Source organism: Triticum dicoccoides, chromosome 5A (assembly GCF_002162155.2).
Source record: "Triticum dicoccoides isolate Atlit2015 ecotype Zavitan chromosome 5A, WEW_v2.0, whole genome shotgun sequence".
Classification (NCBI taxonomy): Eukaryota; Viridiplantae; Streptophyta; class Magnoliopsida; order Poales; family Poaceae; genus Triticum; species Triticum dicoccoides.
In genome coordinates this window covers 572,290,858-572,315,827 of record NC_041388.1, presented here as the reverse complement: position 1 = coordinate 572,315,827, position 24,970 = coordinate 572,290,858, and the positions used below count along the sequence as shown (strand labels likewise).

Below are 24,970 nucleotides of genomic sequence, written 5' to 3'. Positions count from 1 at the left end.
TTGGTTGGGGAAATAGAAGACAATCTATGTTGCTGTGGGTGTGGTTCTGACGTTATTGGAATCAATGTACTATTTTCAGGGGCTGGATTTGTTTGTAATCGATTCGGCCTTGCAAAAGAGATGCGGGGGAACATGTTATTCGTGGGCTTCTGTTGGATTCTTAGATGGTGTCATTGTTGATTTGTTTTCATTGGTCCTTTCTTAATTGTTTGCCTTGGCGGTCAGGGAGGTTACATGGTTGGTTAAGAACATGGGTGGTCTATGCCTGTTGTGGTTGCAGTTGTTTGTATTAGAGTGTTGTCCTCAAGTGCTAGATTAATTTGGTCCTTGCTTAGCAATGTAATCACAGGAATGGATAGGTCACATGGTTGATTAGAAAAAGAGCACATAAGGTCTATGCTTGTTGCGGTCGTAGTCTTGTGGATCAAGATGTTATTCTTGGGTACCAGATTAATTTGGTTATCCTGTCAGCTCCTAGCTTCCAGTTTCTAATTATATATGAGGAATTCGTGTTTTATTGTCAACTATTTTGTTTGGTTCTCCTGTTTTCTGAATCTTTTTTTGATGTAGGTTTGTTGCTGTCGTCGTTTCTTCTGTTCCTTCACCGTTTCGGTCGTCCTATCGTGTGTTGCTGCTTCAAGAGACTGCATCGTTCATGCTTCTGGTTGGTGAGCTTCTTCTTTACCTATTCGTTGCATTTTTTCTCTCTACTGGAGTGCATAGATCTAGATAGGTTGTTATGGATGGGTCCATTAGGTGCTCGGATCTGGTTAGAGTAATTAAATGATCTATTTGTTAGTCTATTTTTATTAATCCCTGCTTTGGCCATTTGGCTTAAGGGTTAAACAGATCACACAACTGTTTATATAAAATAAAGGGAGGATCTGTGCATATCGTGGTTGCAGTTCAGTGAAATCAAAGTGTTGTTCGTAGGTATTAGATTTATTTTCCTGTCGTTCCCAGCTTCCAGTTTGTAATTATACGACAACCAGATATTTAATTGTTGATTGTTCTGTTAAGTTCTTGTGTCTTTTAGTTGTTATTTTATATTTAAGAGCGGATACAGATTGAATATGTGCTTTGGTGTTAGTCATCCTTTCGGAAGATGTAGTACATTTCAATTTCTGTTTTGTATTGTCCAGGCTTCTTCCTTTGACGTTAGTTTACTGCTGGTCGCACTCCTAATGACCTAACAGACATGCATCCATGGTGACTTGGTGATCTTAAGCATGTCGAAAAACATGACAAAAGACATCCAATAGTGAGATTCTCTTTCTGCCGTTCAGATTTCACATCTTACCTGCCAAGTTTTGCCATTGCCGAAGACTAGCAGCTCGTGTGTGGTCATTTATTCCATTTTCCTTAATTTGCACTTTCACAGGCAAGCAAATTAGTGAAATATTTAACCAGCGCAGGGAGCTTACAAGGGCATGCAGAGAGTTTATCAGATGCATCAGTCAGATATTTCAGTTCAGCATCGTCTTCTCAGACTAACTCAACTGACGAAAATGGGTATACATGATCTTCTTTTACCATTATTAATTTATTATTATATTATATCTGTGGATTTATCACATAATTTTGCTCTGTTATATGCAGGTTTTCATTCGATATATTTAGAAGCCACAACTGACTTTGAAAGCATAGCCTTTCCAGGTTTAAGGGGCATGGCATGTTGGCACCATTCACAGCTGGATGGCAGAGCAATGATGTGCATCTGCTAGTTATTGGGAGATCTGAGGTTGCGGCTCTCCAGTTATAGCATTATATATGTTTACTTCTCTTGCAATGTAGCATTCCATTTTGGAATGGAAGCTAATTTATTTATGATATGCTTGTGAACTATGTATGTTTGCCTTATACAGTGTTAACCTGAATATGCAGGGTTCTTATGTTTACGACATCAACAGAATAAGTATCTAGATTCTCTAGCAGGACTGTGGAGTACAAATTTAGGTATGTACAAATACATTCTTTTGAGGGTGATTTTTGTGATTATGTACCAGGGAGTTGTGCATTCTTTGGGATAATATCCTGGATCACCATTTTATTTTTGTGATAAGAATAATGTATACAGTCTAATTTCATTCCTCTTGCATGAACTATTCATGATTTCTTCAGGTGGTAGTGAGCCTCGATTAGTCAAAGCTGCAACTGACCAATTAAACAAGTTACCCTTCTATCACTCCTTCTGGAACCGTACAACCAAACCAACATTGGTTAGTTTTTGCATCTCTTATTGACTATCAGTCTGTTAAAATCACTTTCCAACTTTGCAAATACTGATGATAGAATAAACCTGGCAATTGACACCGAGTACGAAATAATTGTTCTTCCTATATTGGATCAGAATAACAAGTGGTTATTATGTTAGTGCGTCAAGATAAATATTTCTTTATTTCATGATTAAGATGTATACTTCATTTCTGCTGGAGAATAATGGCATGCGTGTTTTCAGAAGCATATCACTTTCTTTTATCTTTCAGACAACAGAGTTCACTTTCTTTATGATCTTGTGGCAATGAGTTGTTTTTTGCACTTGCAGGGGGGGTGGATCTCAAGGGGAGAGCTGCTGTCCTCCAGAGCTGTTGGATCCTAAAATAAAGGTAATTTGTTTTGCGTTGTGGCGTAATCTTGGATGGTGGATTAGCATAACTATGTCTGTAGGATGTTGTACAAATGGTTAGCAATGTGTCATGAATGAAGTATATTTAGAAATCAAACTCTTTTTGGTATTTTAAGGATTGAGACAGTTGGTTGACTTACCAATTTATAGCTCGCCTCCGCGCATGAGGAAGGCGATGCCATTATGCCTAGGCTACCATGGAGCCGAACAAGGATGTTGTTCAGCCTGTCACCTAACACCATCAAGGTCACCTGCTAAACCTAACTCACCATCAACCTCCTCAATATCACCTATCTTGTTACCGCTTTACCATTTGATTCCTTAATTCCAGATAACTGATACTAATTTTTTTGAGGAGTAGAGATTTGAACCATAGTTTAGTTAATAATATCGGGTTCATATTTTTTTGGAGGATAGTCATGTATCTGTGAATTTGACAGCGGAGTTAATTTTACAGAACATATAAGTTACCACTGTTTTGTTAGTTCATTGATGGTCAAACATACTATTTTAATATCTTCCTATGAGTGCCACAAAAATTCTACAGTTGATCGTAGCATGTTGCCGTTGGACTAAAAATATATATTTTAGGATGTGGTCTTTTATGCTCATTGTATGCAGGAGGAGGAGCGTGGCCGAAAGACGGCGGCCAGTCCGACCATGTGCTCACTTCACCCCCTTCTCCCTTCCAATTTTGGATTTGATCTGGACGCCGCCGTCGCCATGGTTGCCTCGCCGTCGTGGCTCAGGTGCCCATTGTGATACTCAAAACCTGGTAAATAATATTTTATCACTGAATGTTTGACATGACCCCATTATGTACAGAAGTAAATTCTAGCATAGAAGCCATATTGTAGATTGAAGAGTTTCAGGTTGACAAGGTAATAATATTGTCAGTATATTCATGTTTATGGTTAGATTTATATCATGGTATTTCTCAGAGCAATATTTTAGGGTCATATGGCAGTCACACACTGATTTAAACCGAGCATTAATATGCAATAAGAATGGACTATTACCTGGTTGAGATGTACAATATGAAAAGTATCCATTATAATTAAGGGTTTAGAATCTGCTACTCCTTGGTTTGTTGTGGATCCATGATGTTTTAGTGTGGTTCATATAGATGGACAACTGTAGTTGCATTGTGGTTGGTGGGAAAATTAATAATAGCTGCATTTCATTTCTCTATTTACAACTGTTACAGTGATTGGCGAATTTAGAAGCCGTCCATCCACTCGAATCTAACGGTGGAAAAATAGGAGTTACGAGGAGTTACAAGACCTAAATTACACAAAATTACAATTAATGGTGGGACCATTACAAAATTTAGGTGGATCCAGTAACTTTTTCAAGGGTAGATATGTCAAATATTTGGAAAATTCCCCATGACCGTCTCTCCTCAATCTCGTGGTGTTCCCGTCAAATCTCTCAATCGCCCAAATGTCGTTAGCCTCTTTCCCACGCCACTGGAATCATGCGCCGCTGCCGGAAAGCCCACCGTATCTAGCCTCCCTGGTGCACCCCCTCCTCCACGGTGCAGTCGGTCCGTATCCCACGTTGCGGGAGCCGCAGCGAGCCACGGGAGCCAGGAGCGGCGGTGCTAAGCGGGCGGGGCCGGCAGCGCAGGCGGCCGGCGGCGGCACTAGATCCAAGGAACGCCACGGGAGGCGCGCTGGGCAGGGACAACCATGGCCGATGGAGTCGAGCGGCAGTCAATGAAGGCCAGCAGGCAGTGGAGTCCAGCCACGAACTTGCGGAGGAGCAGAGTTGTTGATGGAACAGATGATGAACTCTGTGAACAGATGGTTGAAAATCTATGAAGGTATGAACTCTGTGACATCACCTAGCAACAATTTTGTTAAATCTTAGGCTAAAGAGTATGAAAGCAGTTACTGAAACATTGCAGTTTGCATATCCATCTGGTTTGGCTTTCGCAGTTGGAGGTCTGAGTGCATCCTATGAACATGCATCACGTACCAGGCTGGACGGAGCGAGCGGGCTTTTCGGCCCGCTCATGGCCCGTTCCAGACCGGACCGATCGGTCCTAGCCCATTGAAGAAACTGGCCGGTCCGGTCCCTAAATTTCAGCCCGAAATTTACTCGGTCCGGTCCAGTCTTTAACCGGTCCGACCGAGCGGACCGAAACTGCAGATCGTTCCTCGACGTCTCAGCCGCCGGCGACGCACTGGCCATGCCCCGCCCGTCGTTGTTGACCAGAATCAAGTGTAATTCAGTCAATTGACGAAGATATAGGGGCAAGAGGTAGAAGACTGGTCACGCACTGCTGCGCTGAAGTTTCTTTCCTATTATTCAGTCGAACAGAAAAGAGAAACGGGATTAGATCCGATAATCACGCACGACTAACTCCACGCTACCGTTTCAATTTATTCCATAATGTTGTTTCCTTTTATTCAATCGAACAGAAAACAAAAGGAAACACCTATTCCTACGTTAGAGGCTTACCAAATCTGTACGTGTGCAATCACGGTTCAGTTTCGCCAGAATCTTCAGTATTTTCAGTTTCGTCAGTATTTTCAGGAGCGGACAGACCCTGATGAAGAAGCCCACAACAACAGTAGTTGCTCGCGGTGGTGATCGTGGCTACCCCAACCGCACACAAAAAATCATGGGCCGTTTCTTTCTTTCCTTCTTTTCGTTGACCAGATAAACGAGGATTGATCAGTCAATTACGGCGTCATCCCACGACTAACCCCACGTAAAACTTGATCCTCTAATCACGGCAAGGCCAGTACGCACAAAATCGTTGCCTCATGCACGCGTTAAATTGCTTGCATGTAGCGAAAAAATTGCTAAACAACAAACGTGCGCATGTAAAACTCGCGGCCCGCCAGCGCCACCGCGTCCAGTTGCTGCTGAACCGTCGTCGTTCTCGACCGAGTCCAGGAGCTCGCAGGAGACGTCTCTCGCGGCTGCCGTGGTCACGACCTCGCCGCCACCGTCGGTCCTCTCGGTCTGGCCCGAGCTTTACCGCCGCCGGTCCGGTCCAGGAAAAGAGGACCGCCGCGCTGCTCGGTCCGGTCCGGTCCGGTCCGCCGGCGGCCGGTCCAAATGGTGGCTCGGTCAGGGACCGGACCGGCCCGGACCATGTTCACGTATTCATGAAAGACCAATTGTGAGCTGGCTATGGTCTGCTGGATGTCGTCTTTTTGGACCATTCTCAAACTCCTCTCTGGTCAGTCAAACCCTTCAGGACGTTGCACAAGTAGTGTTAATCAACAACACCTATTTTATTTCCCTTAAATGTACAATGAGAGGAGTAGTACTGGAGGGAGATCAATTAACATATGTAATATTGAGGCACTAACAGAATACTTGTTCATGCCTTCTATGGTATGTAATATTGAGTTCAGGATTGCTTGTTCCCCTTCATGGGCCAGTTTCTGATAATTGTTCCACATGTGTCAGGAGCATGATAGGTTGGGTATTGATTTTCTCTACTGTTTCCTTGCCATTTATGTCCACAGAAGCTGGGTATATGCGTAAATCAATGTGATGATTCTGTAATGTGCAGAGAACTACTCCGTCCCATAATATAAGAGCGTTTTTTACACTAGTGTATATTATGGGACAGAGGGAGTACAATATATGCCCGGGTTTGAGCAGCTATGGCCATCTTACACTGTGATAGTAAATTGCTTATGGCTACCTTCACATCAGATTATTTGTTTGACCCTCTTTCTCGTGACAACTCTATCGCTTCAGAGTGTAAGATGCAATGCTGCTCAAACTCAAAGTCTCCAGTGCAAATCTTCAGCCACAACTGTCAAACAATCTGATCCCAAAGGTGGTTCTTCTTGCATGTTCTCACACTGCAAATTTAACCTAGTTCATCAGAGTGGGCAGTCCACTTAATTTTGCTTGTTTTATATTGTTTACAGCTTCAGGGAAAGTTCAAGGGCCTAAACTGGACGATGGAAGCGGTGGGTTCCATTTCGGCAAAGGAGGCGGCGGTGATGGAGGGGATGGTGACGGCAACAACCGTTTCTTCTCTAAACCTCAAGGAGTTTGAGAAGTACTACCTGCTTGCTCGAACGCCTTTTGCAGGATATGACGATGTGGAGCTAGGGCAATCATCATGAGTCTTGTTAGTAGTAGTGTCTCTTCTGTTCGATGCGTGAAATTTCTAAATGGTTGTTTCTTAGTCTAGAAGTGCATCAATTAACTGTCCTGATTGGTTATGCTATGTGTCCTTGTCTTCTAAACATGTATGTTGACCGGTGAAAAGCTCAAAATGTTATAGGATTGAGTTTAATATGCTGAAACTTGATGTCATCTGGCGCTGTGCGTAAACATGAGGAAATATATGTGCAACTGAGATTTTGCTCTTAATTTTCCATATCGCAATATTACTGTCAAGTGGTTAGCAATATTACTGTCAAGTGGTTATCGAATATCATGTTGGTTTCTCATCACCTTTGCGGTTGTATGTCATTGTCGAGGATCCTCGTAATCCCATTTTAGTTCTGTTTGATCCACTTTTGTCTATTTTTATGGCTATTTGTTCAAATTAGAAAATAAGCCCACTTGGACCTCCAGTTATAATTACTTGGGCTGAAAAGAGATTATCATGAAGCATTAGGCTTAATAATCAAGCATTAGGAGAACAGTTTTTCTAATTCAGCGGCCAAACACACATGCAATTTATAATTGATGATGTTGTCCAGCAGAAAGGGGAAAAGAAGTTAGGCAAACAAGCTTTGCTGATGCAGATGATACCAAAAAGGAATTGAATAATGGAGGGTAAGCCAAACAGGCGATCAATGAAACAAAGGGCGATAATATCAATTCTTTTCTGATGTCAAATCAATTTTCGACAGGGTTATGTCATGGGGAGAACACGTTATTCGATCTGAAAAACATCAGTATATGCGCCATTCGTATCTCCTTTCTAATGCTATATCTATGACTCGATATTCTTTAACATCCTCATCATTCACTGTATGTAGTCGTCGTTGCAGCTGATGGAGATCCTTCATGGTGTCAACGATGTACGAGTCCACCGCGCAGCATGACGGCAACGACTGCTGGGTCAGGTTGTGATGTTCGCCGCTCAGGCTAAACCCCCCTGCGAGGAACCGCTGGATGAGTGACACCTGCACCCGCTCCTTCTCTGAGTAGCCGTCGGTGGGGCATGCAGTCGAAGGTGTCCCATACCCAGATCTCGAAGGCTTGGCAGGACTGCGCTGTCGAGAGCTCGGCACTGTCTTCGTCCCAGAAGACGCACTAGCATGCTTGTTCGCAGTTGTTGTACTCACGTGGCAGGAGTAGCAGAACTCATGGTCACACCTGCAGAAGTGACCAAGGACCTTTAACATGGGAGACAATAATTGAATGAAAACGCACACATAACATGAATGAATCCTGTAGTAAATAGAAACATCATTTGAGGCTGTGTGTGGTAATCTCCTCCCGTTCACAAGCCATCAATTACTAGCCTTTTCAAACAATGTTCTAGAGATTCGCTATTTCTATGCTTTCAACTAACACAGAATCAAGTTACAACTTAGTTTTACTTCTACATACACTAGCACTGCTAATTCCGGTGGCACGCATAATTATTAATTTGCTTCTCCTGTTAGTCTCTGAAACGCTAGTACTACCGACTCCTAAAAAGTTATCACAACCTAAAGATTTCAAAAAGTTTCAGCAGGGATTGTGAGAGTGTGCTGAGTAATTTTTGTAGATGACAGGGTTGTGCTTAATATTGCCTTTGATCTAACTGATGACATGATCGTGACCTTCCACCCCCGCAGTAGCCACATTTCCTCTTTGATCCAGATTTAGAAGGCAAGATTGTGCATTTTCAAGCATGGTATGAATCATCCTGTGAACACACCTCCAGAGTTGGCAGCGACATACTCGCATATCGAATTGCCAGCGGACCCATCGCCGGCATCACACCACCGTCGGCGCAGCGGTTCCGAAATTTCCACCCACAGCTTCTTCGAAACGCCGCAAGGATTCTTCAGTCAGGGGAAGCAGGTGATGCACCACCGGTGGCCGGTGATGGATCGGCATAGAAGAGCAGTGGCATCGGATCCTTCAGGCGAGGTGGGCGGTGGCCGGCGGCTCCGATCCCGCCAGTGAGGAGGGAGGCGGCGTCCGCGCAGACTTGGCAGTGGAGGAGAGGGTCGTGGGTGAGGCGGCGGCCGGGATCCCGCAGATGAGAAGGGGGCTGCGTTCAACCAGACTGGGACGGATGGATCGGAGGAGCTCCGATTTGGTGGGGCGATAATGGGGGAGGGGATAGGAGCAGGAGAATGTGCGGGGTGGAGTGATCGCTACGTGGGGGATAAGATCGTGGGGGCTGGAGTTTCTTTTTGGTGATTGATGTAGGTGCCCGGCTGCCAAGGGCTGAAAATTTGGAAAAAGTGACGGGATTATATTTTTTTAGTGAAGGGGAAAAGGTATTTTTGGTGTAAACGCGTGAAATATTTTCTTAAAAATAGAAAGTATAATTTTTTCAATGAGGGTCGGAACGAGCCAGACCGATACTTATGGTTCTGGACAACTGAGATCGGCACTTGCGGGTCAGTACGAGCAAGACCGATACTTAAGGTTCTGGACAACTGAGATCGGTACTTGTGGGTCAATACGACTAAGATTGATAGTAGTGGGCTTGGATGACCAAGATCAGTATTTGTGGACCTGTATGAGTAAGAATGGTACTTGGCACGGACAACAAAGATTGGTACTTGTGGTTCCGGATGATTAAGATCGATAGTAATGAGCCTAAATGAGTAAGATCGATGCTTGTGGATGAAAACGACTAAGATTGTACTTGCGAGTTGGGCCGACTAAGATTGGTACTTGTGGGTACGGACAATTAAGATCGATACTTGTGGACCTAAATAACTAAGATCGGTACTTCTCATCTTGAATGACTGAGATTGAAGTAGTGAGCCCGAACGAGTAGGACCGATAGTAGTAAGCCCAAATGAGTAAGACCGATACTTGTGGACCCGCCGACTAAGACCAATACTTGTGGTTTTACATGATTAAGATCAAAAGTAGTGTGCCCGAACGAGTAAGATCCATAGTAGTGAGCTGAAATGAGTAAAACCGGTATTGTGGGTCCGGATGACTGGAATCGATATTTGTGGGTCCGAATGACTAAGATCGATACTTGTGGGTCTCAATGACTAGGATCGATAGAAATGAGCCCGAACGAGTAAGACCGGTACTTAAGTCCAGACAAGTAAGATCGATTGTAGTGAGCTGGACCGACACTTGTGGGTCCAGACAACTAAGATCGATACTTGTGGGTCTGGACGTCTAAGATCGGTAGTAATGGGCCCGGACGTGTAAAACCGGTACTTGCGGTGATCACACTAATAATACCATGGGTCGTCAAAACCCACAACTAGCACCATTGGCCATCTGGACTCACAACTAACACTATGAGTCATCTGATCCCCAACTAGCACTACGGGCCATCCGAACCCAGAACTTAGCACTATCGGTTATCCGGGTCCACAAGCACCACGATGGGTTGTCCGGACCACGACTAGCAGTATGGGTCATCCGAACTAACAAATACCGCTACGGGTCATCCAGACCACGACTAGCACAATGATCCATACTTTGTCAATTCTACTACTAGCACTATGGGTCGTTCAAACGCACAACTACTAATATGAGTAATCCGAATCCACGACTAGCACTATGGGTTGTCAGCACCAGTACTAGAACTATGAGTCGTACGGTCTCTCAACTACCCTTACAGATACTACCAACATAGAACTATCATTAGGGGTCATACGGACCCACAACTACAACTTTGGGACGTGTGGATCCACAAGTACCATAACAGGTCATCCGGACACTCAACTACCTTGAATCATAGTCCCGACACACAACTACCACCACAGGTCATTCCAACCCATAACTACCACTACGGGTCATCTTGGTCTACAAGTACCGCTACGGCCCATTCAGACCCATAACCAGCATAGAGCTACCATGTAGAGTTAACATGCACCCGGACCTGATCTACAGTATTGGTTCTATTTGCATCAAACTGATTGTTACAAAGCCAAGTTCTATAGTGAAGTTTAACTAACATCTCCAAAATTGGTACTCATGGAATTTTTCTAGGAACTTTTATTTTTGGATATTTTTCTCAGAAAAAATATTCTACCCAATTTTTGAGCCAAAAATGCTCCTGAACTTGAATTTTGCTTTTAGTTTTTTTCCTGTCCGAGAAAGCTTCTTGAAATCTTCCTAGACTAAATATAAGGGTAGTGTGGATTTTTTGAGATTTTTTCATGCCAAATTTTGAGTTTTTTCTTCCTGAAAATTTTATTTTTTTTCCTTCTATTTTTTTCTGTTTGGAAGAACTTCTTGAAACTTTCCCAGATTGAATGAGCTAAGAATAGTGTGGATTTTTTTTTCTTTCTGAAATCTTGTTTTTGGGGTAAATATTGAGCCAAAATGGTCCTGAATTTGAATTTTGCTTCTATTTTTTTTCTATTCATCAAAACTTCTAGAAACTTTCCCAGATTGAATATAGGGTATCGTGAATATTTGAGAGTTTTTATGGAAACTTATTTTTTAACAATTTTTTTTACGAAAATGCTCATGAATTTGAATTTTGCTTCTAGTTTTATTTCTTTTTGGCAAAACTTCTTCAGTGCAACACCCAAAGCAGTGAACATCCCCAAGCCCGCTAGTAGTCTTCTCTCACACCATGGCCATTAGGGAAAATAAAATTTAAAAATATACACTAGAAAATGAAATAAATCATGGGAGTGCTATGATAAATAAAATGAAAATGAAACCACTAAAGAAAATTACATATTCAGAAAACAAGATCATGGATACATGGCAGAGTTAGAATAACCTAACAAGTTTTCCGGAGGAATTGCTAGCACACAATTAACTACAAAGCAGAGGTAGACGGCAGTGCCTGCCCGGTGAGACAGAGTTTGACGACTGCGCTGTCCGGCGAGGCACGAGGTAGACGATGGTGATTGGCTGGCGAGTCGGAGGTAAACGATGGTGGCAGAAGGCTGTCCAGTACTCACACTATTGCTACAATGAACACCCAAGACAGACAATAAACCTGCAGCCAGAAAATCAACTTTACATGGGACAATCACTAAAATTTATTACTAAACATTGATTATAGTGCCCTAACGACGAACTAAACCGAATCATCAATTGCATAGAAAATAAAGAAAAATAGAGCTGGCTACCGCATGATATCCCAGGTGCAGAACTATTGCAACTGCACTAAATCAATCCTAATACACTTAATTTTATGTGATGTGCAGGAAAGCATGGTTGATTAAGAGAGAAAATCATGGTGGAAATGATAAAATCAGTATTATGGCATCCTTTGCTCTGTCGGTTGTACAATTGTGTAAAATTTCCTTGATGACTACCGTCATGTATACAAAGATAGAAGAAAAGGTCAATACTAAATCTGGTAGACTTGATTCCACAGAAAAAGGATCTGCTAGACTAAACACAGCGAGTTTAAACTATAGAGTGCTGAAAACAGAGTACCTGATGCTCACTGTTTGAACCGGTGGCTGCCTTAATAATTGACGTTATTTTTGCTACCATAGGGAATATACAAACTCAGACGACAACCGTGGACTATGAACATCTCGCTTTCTCCTACACGAAAGTCCTGCATGCATTGGAGAAGATTTCGATGAGAACACTTCAGTTTTAAACTTGCTTTGGCAAATAACATGAACTGTGGCCAAGCAGAGTTGTCATGGCAAAGTAAGGACTTGGAAGTCAAACAAATTAGCCTTGGTTTTGTGTAGTACATCTTAATGCAAGAATAGTAATAGCATGTGAGTACCATGGAAATGTAGTCTCCATTTTTGCACTAAGAAGACTGATACTACAGATTATGAATTTATGACACACAAAACCAGTGCATAGTGTCTTCTAGAATTGTTAGGCCACTCCAGCTATACAATCTCTAAGCAGCATATAACACACTCTTCATAGTTATGAAAACATTATCATAGCAACTACTCCCTCCGTCCCATAATGTAAGACCTTTTTTGACACCACACTGACACTACACTAGTGTCAAAAAACACCTTACATTATGGGACAGAGGGAGTAATATTTAACTACTCTTCAGAAATTGCAGAATCTCTGTAGTTTATCATATGTCTGAATTTTGATCCTCTCCACTACCTATACTTAGTGGGATTTATTACCAGTATTCTTTGTAGTTTATAAGCAGCAAATGCCACTGGGGAATGCTACATGTTGTAAGAAATTTGTGAACTCTGAACCTGTGTCTCTTCAAAACTTCAAAACAAACACATGAAACTGAACTATGAAACTGTTATTAGCACTAGTTAAGTTGTTCCAAGCCATAGTTTACATGTATGACCTGAACTTGTATGTGTATGCTGCAAAAAGATTTCAGTTGTTTGAACATGCTGTTACAAGTAATCCAAAATTCAAGATTTCATTACTGAATAAAGGCTTGACAGTTAACAGAATTTATACATGTATGGCCTGAACTTGTGTACGTGTATGATACAGGAGTATGACCATAAGCTTACATAGTTAATTGTTGATTCTGGAAACTTTAAGGCTGCAATTTCTACTTGTATGTTTGTGTGACAAACCAAATGATTCTTTGCTGAAAAAAAATCATATCATATCCCTTTTTCCTTAGAGTTTTGTGTTGATGATTCGTGCATGTAAAAAATGTAGCAGCAGCGTGCTAACAGTCAGCAGCAGCATCATCATTGCAGGCATCGAGGACGCTGGCTAGCCGCTAATCATGCGATTAGTGACTGCTGAAGTTGCGCAATCTAGCGAACGCACTGCTGGCGTATCCACTACCAATCCGAACCCTAACTGCTAACTGAATTTTATTTCAAGGTGCTGCAATGTGCAGTTGTTCCATGTCTCCACCGCCAGCACAAGGCGTGAGGAGGGAAGGATGGGAGGAAGAGATACCTCTGTTCTACGACCAAGTACAGCCGGGATCTCCAATACCTCGCGGCGGCGGCGTCCCCTCCAGAACCTCACGCGGCATCGGCGGGGACGTATGTGGGGGAGCGGCCACTACGACCAAGACCAGCCGGGGCTTCGCCTCCTGGATCTCGCGTCGGCGTCTTCGCCTGCAGGTCCTGGCGTCGACGTCATGGCCAAGGTCCTCACGCCTGCGCCGCCGTCTCCCACGTCCTCGCGCCGGCTCCTCCCTCTCGCGAGATGGTTACCCAGATGCGGGGGGTTTGACCAGCGGAGTACTGAAAAAATACACATGACCATAATACCCTTATTGACTAAACTCAATTTTTTAATTAACAGGTTAAAATCAACGGTGGAAAATAATCGATGGGGGAGTTATACGAAATTACAATTCGTAACTCCCCAATCACCGTAAAAGAGCTTTCTCTATTTGCTTTGACGTAAATAGTAAGAGAGGGTTCTGAACCAAAGGATCAGTTCCTCAATTCTGCACTTCGTCATGAGAAGCAGAGCTCCCTTGTGCCACACTCTCTACAAAGGTGATGCTTGCTCCCATTCATGGTTTGGTTTGCAAAATTAGTTGGAGTTGTGATTCACTAGCAGTTCTTAAATATATGTGCTTTCATTAAGAAGAATAAGCTACCATGCTAGATTAGTTGATCCAGGGCTTAAGTTCCGAGCTCAAAGTTTTTTATTGCATCAGTTTAACTTTCATGTAGTTTTGTGTATTACTTTATTATATGTAGAAGAAATAATAATAAAATTGATCCCTTCATTTTTTCTGCAGAAAGTGTACTCTGCAAGCTTATCAAATCTGGGTACTGTTGTAGAAGTGCAACACCATGCATCAGTGAGCTCCCTAATTTGGCTAGAACAGAGGGCTATTGTTCTTACTCATTTACTACTGTTTTGGCACCTTACTGGGTTTCAAATTGGTATTCCATTACGTTTTGCCACCCGCTTCTGCAAGAAAGAATGCTTATAATAAATTTCATGATGTAACTTCATATGATTTCCAATTAACAAATTCCTACTGTTTTGGCACTCCAAATAGATAAAAGGAAGTCTAACTGCTATTCTAAGATTCAGATATCAAGCACATACATAATGTATCATCCCTTATGACTCTGAAGCAATTCAGGTGTTAATCTAAGTATTTCTTACCTCTGTTTATTGAGCAGTTTATGTCTTATGCATGATTAGTGGGTTATCTACTACACACTTTTTATTTTAAATGTTAGCAAGGTAACCAGAACTATGATTACAGCGACCAAGTGATATTATAAATCCTTTTAGTATCTTTTTCATTGCTGACGTGTTCTTCCAATAATCTTGGTGCCCACTATTCTTCTTAGATGTACGATTCCGATATAGCAATTGCAATAGTCCTCCCAGGTCACTCTTCTGAATTGTGGCCTGCTGATTTTTTATTATCCAAAAAGCTAGCAGTTCACATGTTTACTCATGGACAACTATATGATGTTATGTCTCATGTGCATTAAGAGAATTGCTAAAAATACTTACTGAAGATAAAGTTGTAGAATGCACTATTGAAACACAGAATAACGTTTACCCTTAGGGTATGCCTCTGCTGGGGCCTTTTGAGATATCTGTGTACCATCATGGTCTTATATTTTGCAGTGTGGTGCCCTTTTTGTTTGTTTTGGGTTCAGCTGCCTTCGTCTGTGCATATCCTTTTGGTATAATCATAAAACGAGATAGTCGATTTCTTCTTCTTGGAATAGTGCTTTCGCTCGAATAATGAATGATTTCGTGTAGGGAGAGGGGGCGTATATCCATACACTACCCGCATCATGCTAATTGCATGTATTCTGTCTCTCTTTCATATATCTGTTGGTAGTTTTTCTTTTCGAGGTTGCTTTGTCCTCTCCTGATTATTCTTTTCCTGGTGATTAATTTCTAACTATTTGTTGTAGATGGCATCCAATGCACTGTTCTTTTGATGCGTCGGCTTGAAACGCATTATGATATACATTTAACTGTAGATGGCATGCCGCGCATTATGATATACATTCAACTCAGTTGCAGATATCATGCAAGCGACAAAACGCATTATGATATACATTCGATTTGCTTACTCCACAGTTGCGCAAAAATTTCCTTGGTTCCAGGTTCTGAATACGTGTTATTCCAGCATCTGTTTTGACCTTGTAGATGAATTTATCCCCAGATGTTTATACAGGGAATGAGGCATACCATTGATAGTTTGAATCAAACCAGTAGAGGACTCCACCGTCGATTATGGTGTTGAGCAACGGAACTGCAGTGATCTGGCAGTGTGACTGGTGACCTCCTTCACACCATTCACGTTCGTCGCTTTGAACCCACTCAGCAGACAAGTAACTCTTTATCCTTCAATTCCATGTATAGCTTTGTATCCTTAAATTCCTTGCACTATTCTCATGGCCGTTGAATACATCATGTAACCCCACATAAATGGCTAGGAACCAAATAAATTTAATTTATCTTCAATACCCTCTCCAAAATATTTCTATTGTCTGTATTAGGAAGGATCTATAAGAGTTGCTGCTATATATATGTTCACTCTGTGCATTTAAAAACCGAACCAAAAAACCATACCGAAAATAAACCGAACCGAACCAATTTTATGGTTTTTATGGTTTCTGGTTTCGGTATGGTATGAACTTTTCATACTGATTTGAACTTGGTTTTTATGGTATATACCGGAAAACCAAATGGTTAACCGAATAAACCGAAGTAAAAATAAATTTATATTTCTTGAGATGAACAACCATACAAGTTGTCATTTTTCTTGTACATGAGTCAAATGCACTACTAAGCACATAATTTTTTCTTGTAACATAGTCATTTTTCTATTTTTAAAATGCTAAGCACGTCCATAACCATCAACAGATGAATCAATGCATGCATATATACTTATATATATAGTCATATACTATTTGTGTAGAATAGTATGTGTTTTGAGTCATAAATTTGCTAATTATTATTACGTCATTTCCAAATTCGCGTCAACTTTGGTTTTTATGGTATATACCGAAACCATACCGAAATAATTTGGTATATACCGAAACCGAACCGTATTTTAATTTCATACCATATTTACCGAAGTATTAATACCGTACAAACTGAAAAACCGTATAAATCGAACCATGTAAACCGAATAAACCGAACACATAGGGTGAATATATGTTGTGAACTTATTTTTGAACTTAATGTTGTAGTTATTAGGTTTTGTGGTCTAATGAACTAACTGAGTGTTTATAATTTCATGATGATGTTGAATTCGATAATATCTTGCTTCTTATATATGATCATTATCTGCTTGACCATATCGTTGGGACCGGCACCCTCGCGCCAAGGCGCGGTCCCAATCTAGTTCCTATGGAAGAAGGCCGTTTCACTCTCATCAACCCCTTCTATAAAGGTGAATCATTGGGTCTAACGGTAACCTGGGCCAAAGTTTTAGACCGAAGGTACTTGTTAGGCACTAACTGTACCCACATGCCTTCGGTCTTAACAGAAAAACTGTATAACCATTTACTGAATAGGCAAGTGTCTTTTACCTCTAAATTCTCAATGCCTAGCCCCTGTTTCTTCGGTCTACAAATAATATCCCATTTAGTAAGCGTGTATTTTCTCTTTATTTTTCATCGCTTTCCCAAATAAATTGTGATCGCTAAAAATCTAACATTTTCTGTACCCCGAAAGGCACTTCAAAAAAAAGATGGGCATCGACATACTCGTGAGTACTGGGTTTATAAGTACCAGCCGACCTCCATAAGACATAAGTTTACCTTTTTAGTAGCTTGTTTTTTTTCAAATCGATTTTCAATACACTTCCATTCCTTAGTAGAAAGCCTACGATGGTGAATTGGTATATCCAAATAACTAAATGACAGGGTATCAATTTCATATCCGAACCCTCTTCAATGTCTGTTTACCTGCAGTTGCCATGTCACTGAGCTACAGTTGCCATGTCGGACAACTACAATTGTCATGGTTGCTCAACTGCAGTTGCCATCTCAGGTCAAGTGCGAGATGCCATTTTGAACAACTACAAATGTTGCCATGTATGGTCTGGTTTACTATAGTTGCTATGATTTGAAAACTTTAGAGGTTGCCACATACTAACACTAAGCAGTTGCCATGTATGGTCTGATTTATTACAGTTGCCATGATTTGAAAACCCTAGGAGTTGCCACCTACTAACACTAGGCAGTTGTCGTGTAGCGCTACAAAGAGACATGGCAAAACAACATGTTCGGGTAAAAGAGAGAGTTGCCATCTGCTTACAAGCACACTAGGGGCAGTTGCCGTGTACCCTGCAAAACATATGGCAACTGACATGTTCGGGTAAAAAAAAAGAGTTGCCATCTGCTTGCAAGCACACTATGGCAGTTGCCATGTACACTGCAAAACACATGGCAACTGGCAGCTTAGGTGTGGGAGAGGAGACAGGCGTGTGGGCGAGATGGTAAATACTCACACACCAGCCTTTATGCGTGAGTGAAAACTGATGTGTGGGCGAACTGCTAAACACCCACACACCGGCCTGTCAGTGTGGTGAAACGGACGTGTGGGCGACCGGGTGAATGCCCACACACCAGTCTAGTCCTACGTGGCACCACAAATATGCCAAGATTCGTGCACCCACAAACGGACGCGGATCCACGCGTGTGGGCGAGATGCAAACGCACACACGTATGAGCGTTAGTGTTTCCGTTCAAGAAAGGAGCATCAAGAGGATACAAACATAATGAACACACATTCGACCTTTATAAAAATAAGATGCACACAGTCAACACCAACACACATACACAAACATTGTCAAAAGCTAGTAAAGTCATAAAAACCAAAGCTATATGTAGGCAAGGAAAAAAGGCCCAAAAGTGATCAGATTTACAATCGGCAAATTGTGTCAATGACCATATCCGCACCAACTATATCATGACACAAGACAGATAATGAGGTTCTGCAACAGCAACACCTTGAAGAAGGGAGCGATGCTCAAGCACCACCGTCACCGGATCCACCCGCGAAGACTGGAATCATGGTTTTCACCCTGCAAAATCAGTCCGAGTATATCCGAACATTGCCTTCAACAAGGTAACGGTAAAAAAACAAACGTCGCCATTGACAGGTATAACCAACTCAGGCCAGACCTATACTTTCACCCCCGAAGCTCGAGACCGGCTGCAGCAAGGAATGGTTGAGGGACTTAGGTGCTGCAAAAGCTGACTGGGGACGCTGCTGTTGCACTTGCCATACGTCTCTCTACGAGCAGCACATATTATCATTCTTTTTTATCTCCAAAATACTTGAGCATACTTCCAGCTTTACCATACATCAAGTCCCTTTGACGCCTGGTTCGCAAGTGGTTCTTGCGATCACGACATGTGTAGCCAAGGTTCAGTGGACCACCAACTTGTCGACTTGCTAACTCATGGGCCTTTTTAGGTACAATTCCTGAATCATCTGTTGTTTCAGTTTCAAATGTTTGCAAAGCCCAAATCTTCCTCTGCGATGGCATCAAGTGGCTTGTCCCAGGTAATTGCAAAACATGGTTGTGGTCAACAACTAACTCATGCATAATTTCCTGCTTCTTAGTCTAGAGTTATTCTGGTTCGAACATCGCAAATGGTCCTTGTTTCTGCACGAGGACGCTTTGTATTATTATCCCTTTTGTTGTTTCTTCTGTAGCCCTCATTAGAACAAACATATCTTGTTGAAGTGATTACTCCATCAAGTTTGCTCTTGTTTTCATAATTTATCCTTACATCAAAACCAATATGACCTCCATAACATGTCCAAAAGTTCCAAGCCTCTTTTGTGGAATTAAATTTCATACCAATTTGAGGCATCCAACTAGGAACCACATTTATCCTGTAAAAAATACACATAACTTATTTGTTTTTATGCTTACACTACAATCATAAGGTGACATGACCTGATTTAAGGTTTCGAAGTGAAAGCTTTGGCCCGTAGCGAACTCGACAGAGAGTAGATCAGAAGGCATCACGTGCAGCCACTACCTGGCACACCAACTGTTGTGGTATTTTCCCGACAATATCTATATAAGGGTAGCGCATGCATCGAAGATTGAATGGTACACCCAGGTAAATTTTACACAAGTTCGGCTTCCTGGATGTGCTCCTGCCTCTCTCTCTCTCTCTCTCATGAAAGGGATCAAGTCACAATTTAGCAAATAATTTTTTAAGTGTTAGATTTAGGGGATAGGTTAGTCTTCATCTCACCAATACACACTAATTATTGGGAGTTAAGTTTAGGAATAACTAAATATGCTCTAATAACATATACATGAATACAAAATTAGCTAAATAGTATTGCACAAAAATTAATATTTTTACGGAAAAACTGGAAAATGTTCAAATTATAGTCATAGTGCATGGAAAAGGAGAAAAGGGCAAAAAGTGAGGAACTCACTTGGATATGTTTCGACAAACTTTATTTCAAACTAATTAACGTCCTCACGATTAATATGGCTGCCATTGTGTTGGTACCAAAATTGTGACTCTATTGGTACGAAAGTTACCAGCTGTGGCAACTTTGGTATGAATAGAGATTAGAGAGTGCCAACTTCGTAAATCTGACGGTTAGTTTGAGATGGATTCTTTTCACCTAAACATAAACATATGAGATTAATTCTCACCGAGAAAAAATCGACCTCCAAGACAAATACTATATCAAATTAACAATCTGAGAGATCAAATGTTTTAAAATTTTAAAAATACCATATATATTGTAGATATTAAAAATGTGTCTGAAAATGTTTATTGGGCTGCAGTTAGACTTGGAGTATGCGAAGGGTTAGGTGTTTGAGTCGGACACGGTGATCTGGAGCTATTTTATAAGGTTAGCGCGGATAGCCAAAATAGAAGCGGTCTGGGCACCTGTCTATGGTCTTGGAGGGGAAGTGCACATGTAATCATGCCGCGACGATTAGTCACGATGGTAAACCCCGTTCACAAAAACTCACATGTCTCGTATACTTTTCTGCAATGATCTATTTGCGTATTTTCTAACAGTAGACACCGTCGCTCTTTTTTCTCCTCACTTGCATACATGAAGAGCGTCGTGGTAAAATCCTAACGAGGGCACATCTGCGTCCTATTAACGTTCTTTTTTTTAGAACGAAGGCTCAAGAAGAGCCCGACTTTGAATTAACAAAGCCATCAATCGGCCAGGATTACAGGACTGCCACTTACAACAAGAAAACAAAGAGCGGAAATAAAGATACATTGTGCTCAGTAGAACAACTCGAAGGCATCGAACGCCGCTAAGCCGAAACCAGCTAACCTACTAAGGCTATGGGAGGAAGGCACCACCGTGCATGTTTTGTGTCACTGATTGCCCTCAGAAGGAAAACAGGGGCAACACATGACCCGACTCCGCCTCTGCAAAGGGCCCCTACCCTTTCACCCGGGCTCGACGGGTGCCGCACCGGCGGCCTGCGGAGTGGTTCACCCTAGAACCCAGATCAGCATTCCCAAGCAACCGAAGGAGAGGCACCAGGAACAAACCCACACGAAACGGGGAGCCGAACACCCAGTCACCGTTGCCGGCAGCAGCAAGGCAGAGCACCGGACGAGAGTTGTCGAGACGAAGGCGCTGAAAACCCCGGAGAAGGCCAAGAGTATGCAGCACCACACATCGGTCAAGGATAGGAGGCACCATAGCCCATGGCACGAGAGAGGGACCCCGATCCCCTTGCACCAGCGGCTGAAGCCCTCCACACCTGGACCCGAGCAAGTTGCCGAAGATGAAGATCAGGCCAATACAATCTGCCGTCGAACCACCACCGACTCCACCACCACTTGGGCACTTCCCTGACGACGCCTTCAGGAAGGTTCACGCCACCAAGGTGCCGTCGTCGCCATGAAACGAGGAACTGAGGCTTTCACCTGAGCTGCTGGGTGGGGTGGGAGGTGCAGGAAGCCCACCGAAGCCTTCAGCAAGGAGAACGACGCCTAAAGGCGACATCTTCAATGTGGCCGCCGCGCCGGCCAGAGGTTTCCCCCGGATCCGCACCCAACCACCAGATCCACACACCTGGCATCCAGAAAACGGCGGCCGGAGCCACCAAGGACAGGGGGCGGCGCGGACCGGAGCAGATCGAGGATGAGGACGCCGATTCTCCAAGGTACAGCCGGCCTACGAGGAGCTGCTGCAGCCGCCGACGCCCGCCGCCTCCATGCCGCCCGCACGACCGTGGAGGGGACTCACCTGCACCCTACGGCGCCGCCCGCCGCACAGGCCACGCCGTTGGCCGTCGCCCGGGGCCGCCGCCCCGGATGCCGAGGCTCTCCACGCAAAGTGGATCCGCCAAAGTCCCCGCCGCCACCTTCATGGGTGCCGAGCGGCCGCGCCGCTGGCCACCTCTGGCAGCGGCAGAGGGAGGGGGGGGGGGACTAGTGGCGGCGGCTAGGGTTGGCCCCCGAGTCGCCTCGGAGGAGACGACCACGAAAGCTCCTCCTATTAACGTTCTTAAACCATTTGTTTTACAAGATGACCTTATATAAAATACTACTACCAAATTTATGCATTTGTTCAAATGGTACCAATGTGATACCATCGGAACTGCATCGGAGCAACAGATTTGTGAATTCTGTTTTACGAGTGGCATTTCCTCTGCCTTGGAGAATACACATCCTACTGAAGTACTGGTACTAGTTAGCTATAAGGTGACAAGTGTTGGAAATATGCCCTAGAGGCAATAATAAATTAGTTATTGTTATTATATTTCATTGTTCATGATAATCGTTTATTATCCATGCTAGAATTGTGTTGATAGGAAACTCAGATACATGTGTGGATACATAGACAACACCATGTCCCTAGTAAGCCTCTAGTTGACTAGCTCGTTGATCAATAGATGGTTACGGTTTCCTGACCATGGACATTGGATGTCGTTGATAACGGGATCACATCATTAGGAGAATGATGTGATGGACAAGACCCAATCCTAAGCCTAGCACAAGATCGTGTAGTTCGTATGCTAAAACTTTTCTAATGTCAAGTATCATTTCCTTAGACCATGAGATTGTGCAACTCCCGGATACCGTAGGAGTGCTTTGGTTGTGCCAAACGTCACAACGTAACTGGGTGGCTATAAAGGTACACTACATGTATCTCCGAAAGTGTCTGTTGGGTTGGCACGAATCGAGACTGGGATTTGTCACTCCGTGTAAACGGAGAGGTATCTCTGGGCCCACTCGGTAGGACATCATCACAATGTGCACAATGTGACCAAGGAGTTGATCACGGGATGATGTGTTACGGAACGAGTAAAGAGACTTGCCAGTAACGAGATTGAACAAGGTATCGGGATACCGACGATCGAATCTCGGGCAAGTATCGTACCGCTAGACAAAGGGAATTGTATACAGGATTGATTAAGTCCTAGACATCGTGGTTCATCCGATGAGATCATCGTGGAACATGTGGGAGCCAACATGGTTATCCAGATCCCGCTGTTGGTTATTGACCGGAGAGTTGTCTCGGTCATGTCTGCATGACTCCCGAACCCGTAGGGTCTGCACACTTAAGGTTCGATGACGCTAGGGTTATAGGGAAAGTATGTATGCGGTTACCGAATGTTGTTCGGAGTCCCGGATGAGATCCCGAACGTCACGAGGAGTTCCGGAATGGTCCGGAGGTAAAGATTGATATATAGGAAGTATGGTTTTGGCCACCAGAATTGTTCCGGGCATCACCGGTAGTGTACCGGGACCACCGGAGGGGTCCGGGGGTCCACCAATTGGGGCCACCGGCTCCAGAGGGCAGCATGGGCCAAGTGTGGGAGGGGACCAGCCCCAGGTGGGCTGGTGCGCCCCCACCAGGGCCCAAGGCGCCTAGGGTTTAGGGAGGGGGCGCCTCCACCTTACTTGGGGGTCAAGTTTCCCCTCTCCCCCCTTGGCCGCCGCCCAGATGGGTTTTGGGGCTGCCGCACCCCTTGGGGTGGGAACCCTAGAGGGGGCGCAGCCCCTCCCTCTCCCCTATATATAGTTGAGGTCTTTGGGGCTGCCAACACATGAGTTTTGACCTCTCCCTAGCGCAACCCTACCTCTCTCCCTCCTCGTCTCTCGTAGTGCTTGGCGAAGCCCTGCTGGAGTCCCGCGCTCCTCCACCACCACCACGCCATCGTGCTGCTGCTGGATGGAGTCTTCCCCAACCTCTCCTTCTCCCCTTGCTGGATCAAGGCGTAGGAGACGTCATCGGGTTGTACGTGTGTTGAACGCGGAGATGCCGTCCGTTCGGCACTAGGATCATCGGTGATTTGGATCACGACGAGTACGACTCCATCAACCCCGTTCACTTGAACACTTCCGCTTAGCGATCTACAAGGGTATGTAGATGCACTCTCCTTCCCTCGTTGCTAGACTTCTCCATGGATTGATCTTGGTGATGCGTAGAAAATTTTGAATTTCTGCTACGTTCCCCAACAGTGGCATCATGAGCTAGGTCTATGCGTAGTTTCTATGCACGAGTAGAACACAAAGCAGTTGTGGGCGTCAATATTGTCAATTTACTTGGCGTTACTAGTCTTATCTTGATTCGGTGGCATCGTGAGATGAAGCGGCCCGGATCGACCTTACACGTACTCTTACGTGAGACTGGTTCCACCGACTGACATGCACTAGTTGCATAAGGTGGCTAGCGGGTGTCTGTCTCTCCCACTTTAGTCGGATCGGATTTGATGAAAAGGGTCCTTATGAAGGGTAAATAGAAATTGGCATATCACATTATGGTTTTCGTGTAGGTAAGAAACGTTCTTGCTAGAAACCTATAGCAGCCACATAGAAACATGCAACAAACAATTAGAGGACGTCTAACTTGTTTTTGCAGCATATGCCTTGTGATGTGATATGGCCAAAAGGATGTGATGAATGATATATGTGATGTATGAGATTGATCATGTTCTTGTAATAGGAATCACGACTTGCATGTCGATGAGTATGACAACCAGCAGGAGCCATAGGAGTTGTCTTAATTTATTTATGACCTGCGTGTCAACATAAACGTCATGTAATTACTTTAATTTATTGCTAAAGCGTTAGCCATAGTAGTAGAAGTAATAGATGATGAGACAACTTCAAGAAGACACGATGATGGAGATCATGATGATGGAGATCATGGTGTCATGCCGGTGACAACGATGATCATGGAGCCCCGAAGATGGAGATCAAAAGGAGCAAAATGATATTGGCCATATCATGTCACTATTTGATTGCATGTGATGTTTATCATGTTTTACGTCTTATTTGCTTAGAACGACGGTAGCTTAAATAAGATGATCCCTCACTAAAATTTCAAGAAAATGTTCCCCCTAACTGTGCA

At 43.4% G+C, this 24,970-nt stretch overlaps 2 protein-coding genes and 1 long non-coding RNA gene across 3 annotated transcripts; 1 reads left to right on the top strand and 2 right to left on the bottom strand.

Annotated features, from left to right (window-relative positions):
* Positions 1-1,508: 1,508 nt before the first annotated feature.
* On the top strand, positions 1,509-6,950 carry LOC119300031. Its single transcript, XM_037577117.1, has 10 exons — positions 1,509-1,512; positions 1,600-1,656; positions 1,885-1,956; positions 2,122-2,219; positions 2,547-2,606; positions 2,777-2,872; positions 3,248-3,375; positions 3,452-3,507; positions 6,353-6,434; positions 6,529-6,950. The coding sequence occupies exons 1-8, from the start codon at positions 1,509-1,511 to the stop codon at positions 3,462-3,464; spliced, it is 528 nt and encodes a 175-aa protein (XP_037433014.1). The 3' UTR covers positions 3,465-3,507; positions 6,353-6,434; positions 6,529-6,950.
* Positions 6,951-7,411: 461 nt separating this feature from the next.
* On the bottom strand, positions 7,412-8,928 carry LOC119297941. The gene is made up of 2 exons (XM_037575519.1): positions 8,487-8,928; positions 7,412-7,936 (listed from the first exon to the last, which is right to left on the bottom strand). Exons 1-2 carry the CDS (start codon positions 8,513-8,515, stop codon positions 7,510-7,512), a joined length of 456 nt encoding a protein of 151 aa, XP_037431416.1. The 5' UTR covers positions 8,516-8,928; the 3' UTR covers positions 7,412-7,509.
* Positions 8,929-11,392: 2,464 nt separating this feature from the next.
* On the bottom strand, positions 11,393-13,842 carry LOC119297940. Its single transcript, XR_005145770.1, has 3 exons — positions 13,595-13,842; positions 12,161-12,287; positions 11,393-11,714 (listed from the first exon to the last, which is right to left on the bottom strand). It is a non-coding gene; the product is annotated as an uncharacterized LOC119297940 (long non-coding RNA).
* Positions 13,843-24,970: the final 11,128 nt, after the last annotated feature.

Coding starts and splice junctions, on each gene's coding strand:
- LOC119300031 (XM_037577117.1), top strand. Junction 2,220..2,546: donor GTACAACCAAACCAACATTG/GTTAGTTTTTGC, acceptor TGCACTTGCAGG/GGGGGTGGATCTCAAGGGGA. Junction 2,607..2,776: donor TGTTGGATCCTAAAATAAAG/GTAATTTGTTTT, acceptor ACCAATTTATAG/CTCGCCTCCGCGCATGAGGA.
- LOC119297941 (XM_037575519.1), bottom strand. CDS start 8,515: ATGCGAGTATGTCGCTGCCAACTCTGGAG. Junction 7,937..8,486: donor TGTCGCTGCCAACTCTGGAG/GTGTGTTCACAG, acceptor TCACTTCTGCAG/GTGTGACCATGAGTTCTGCT.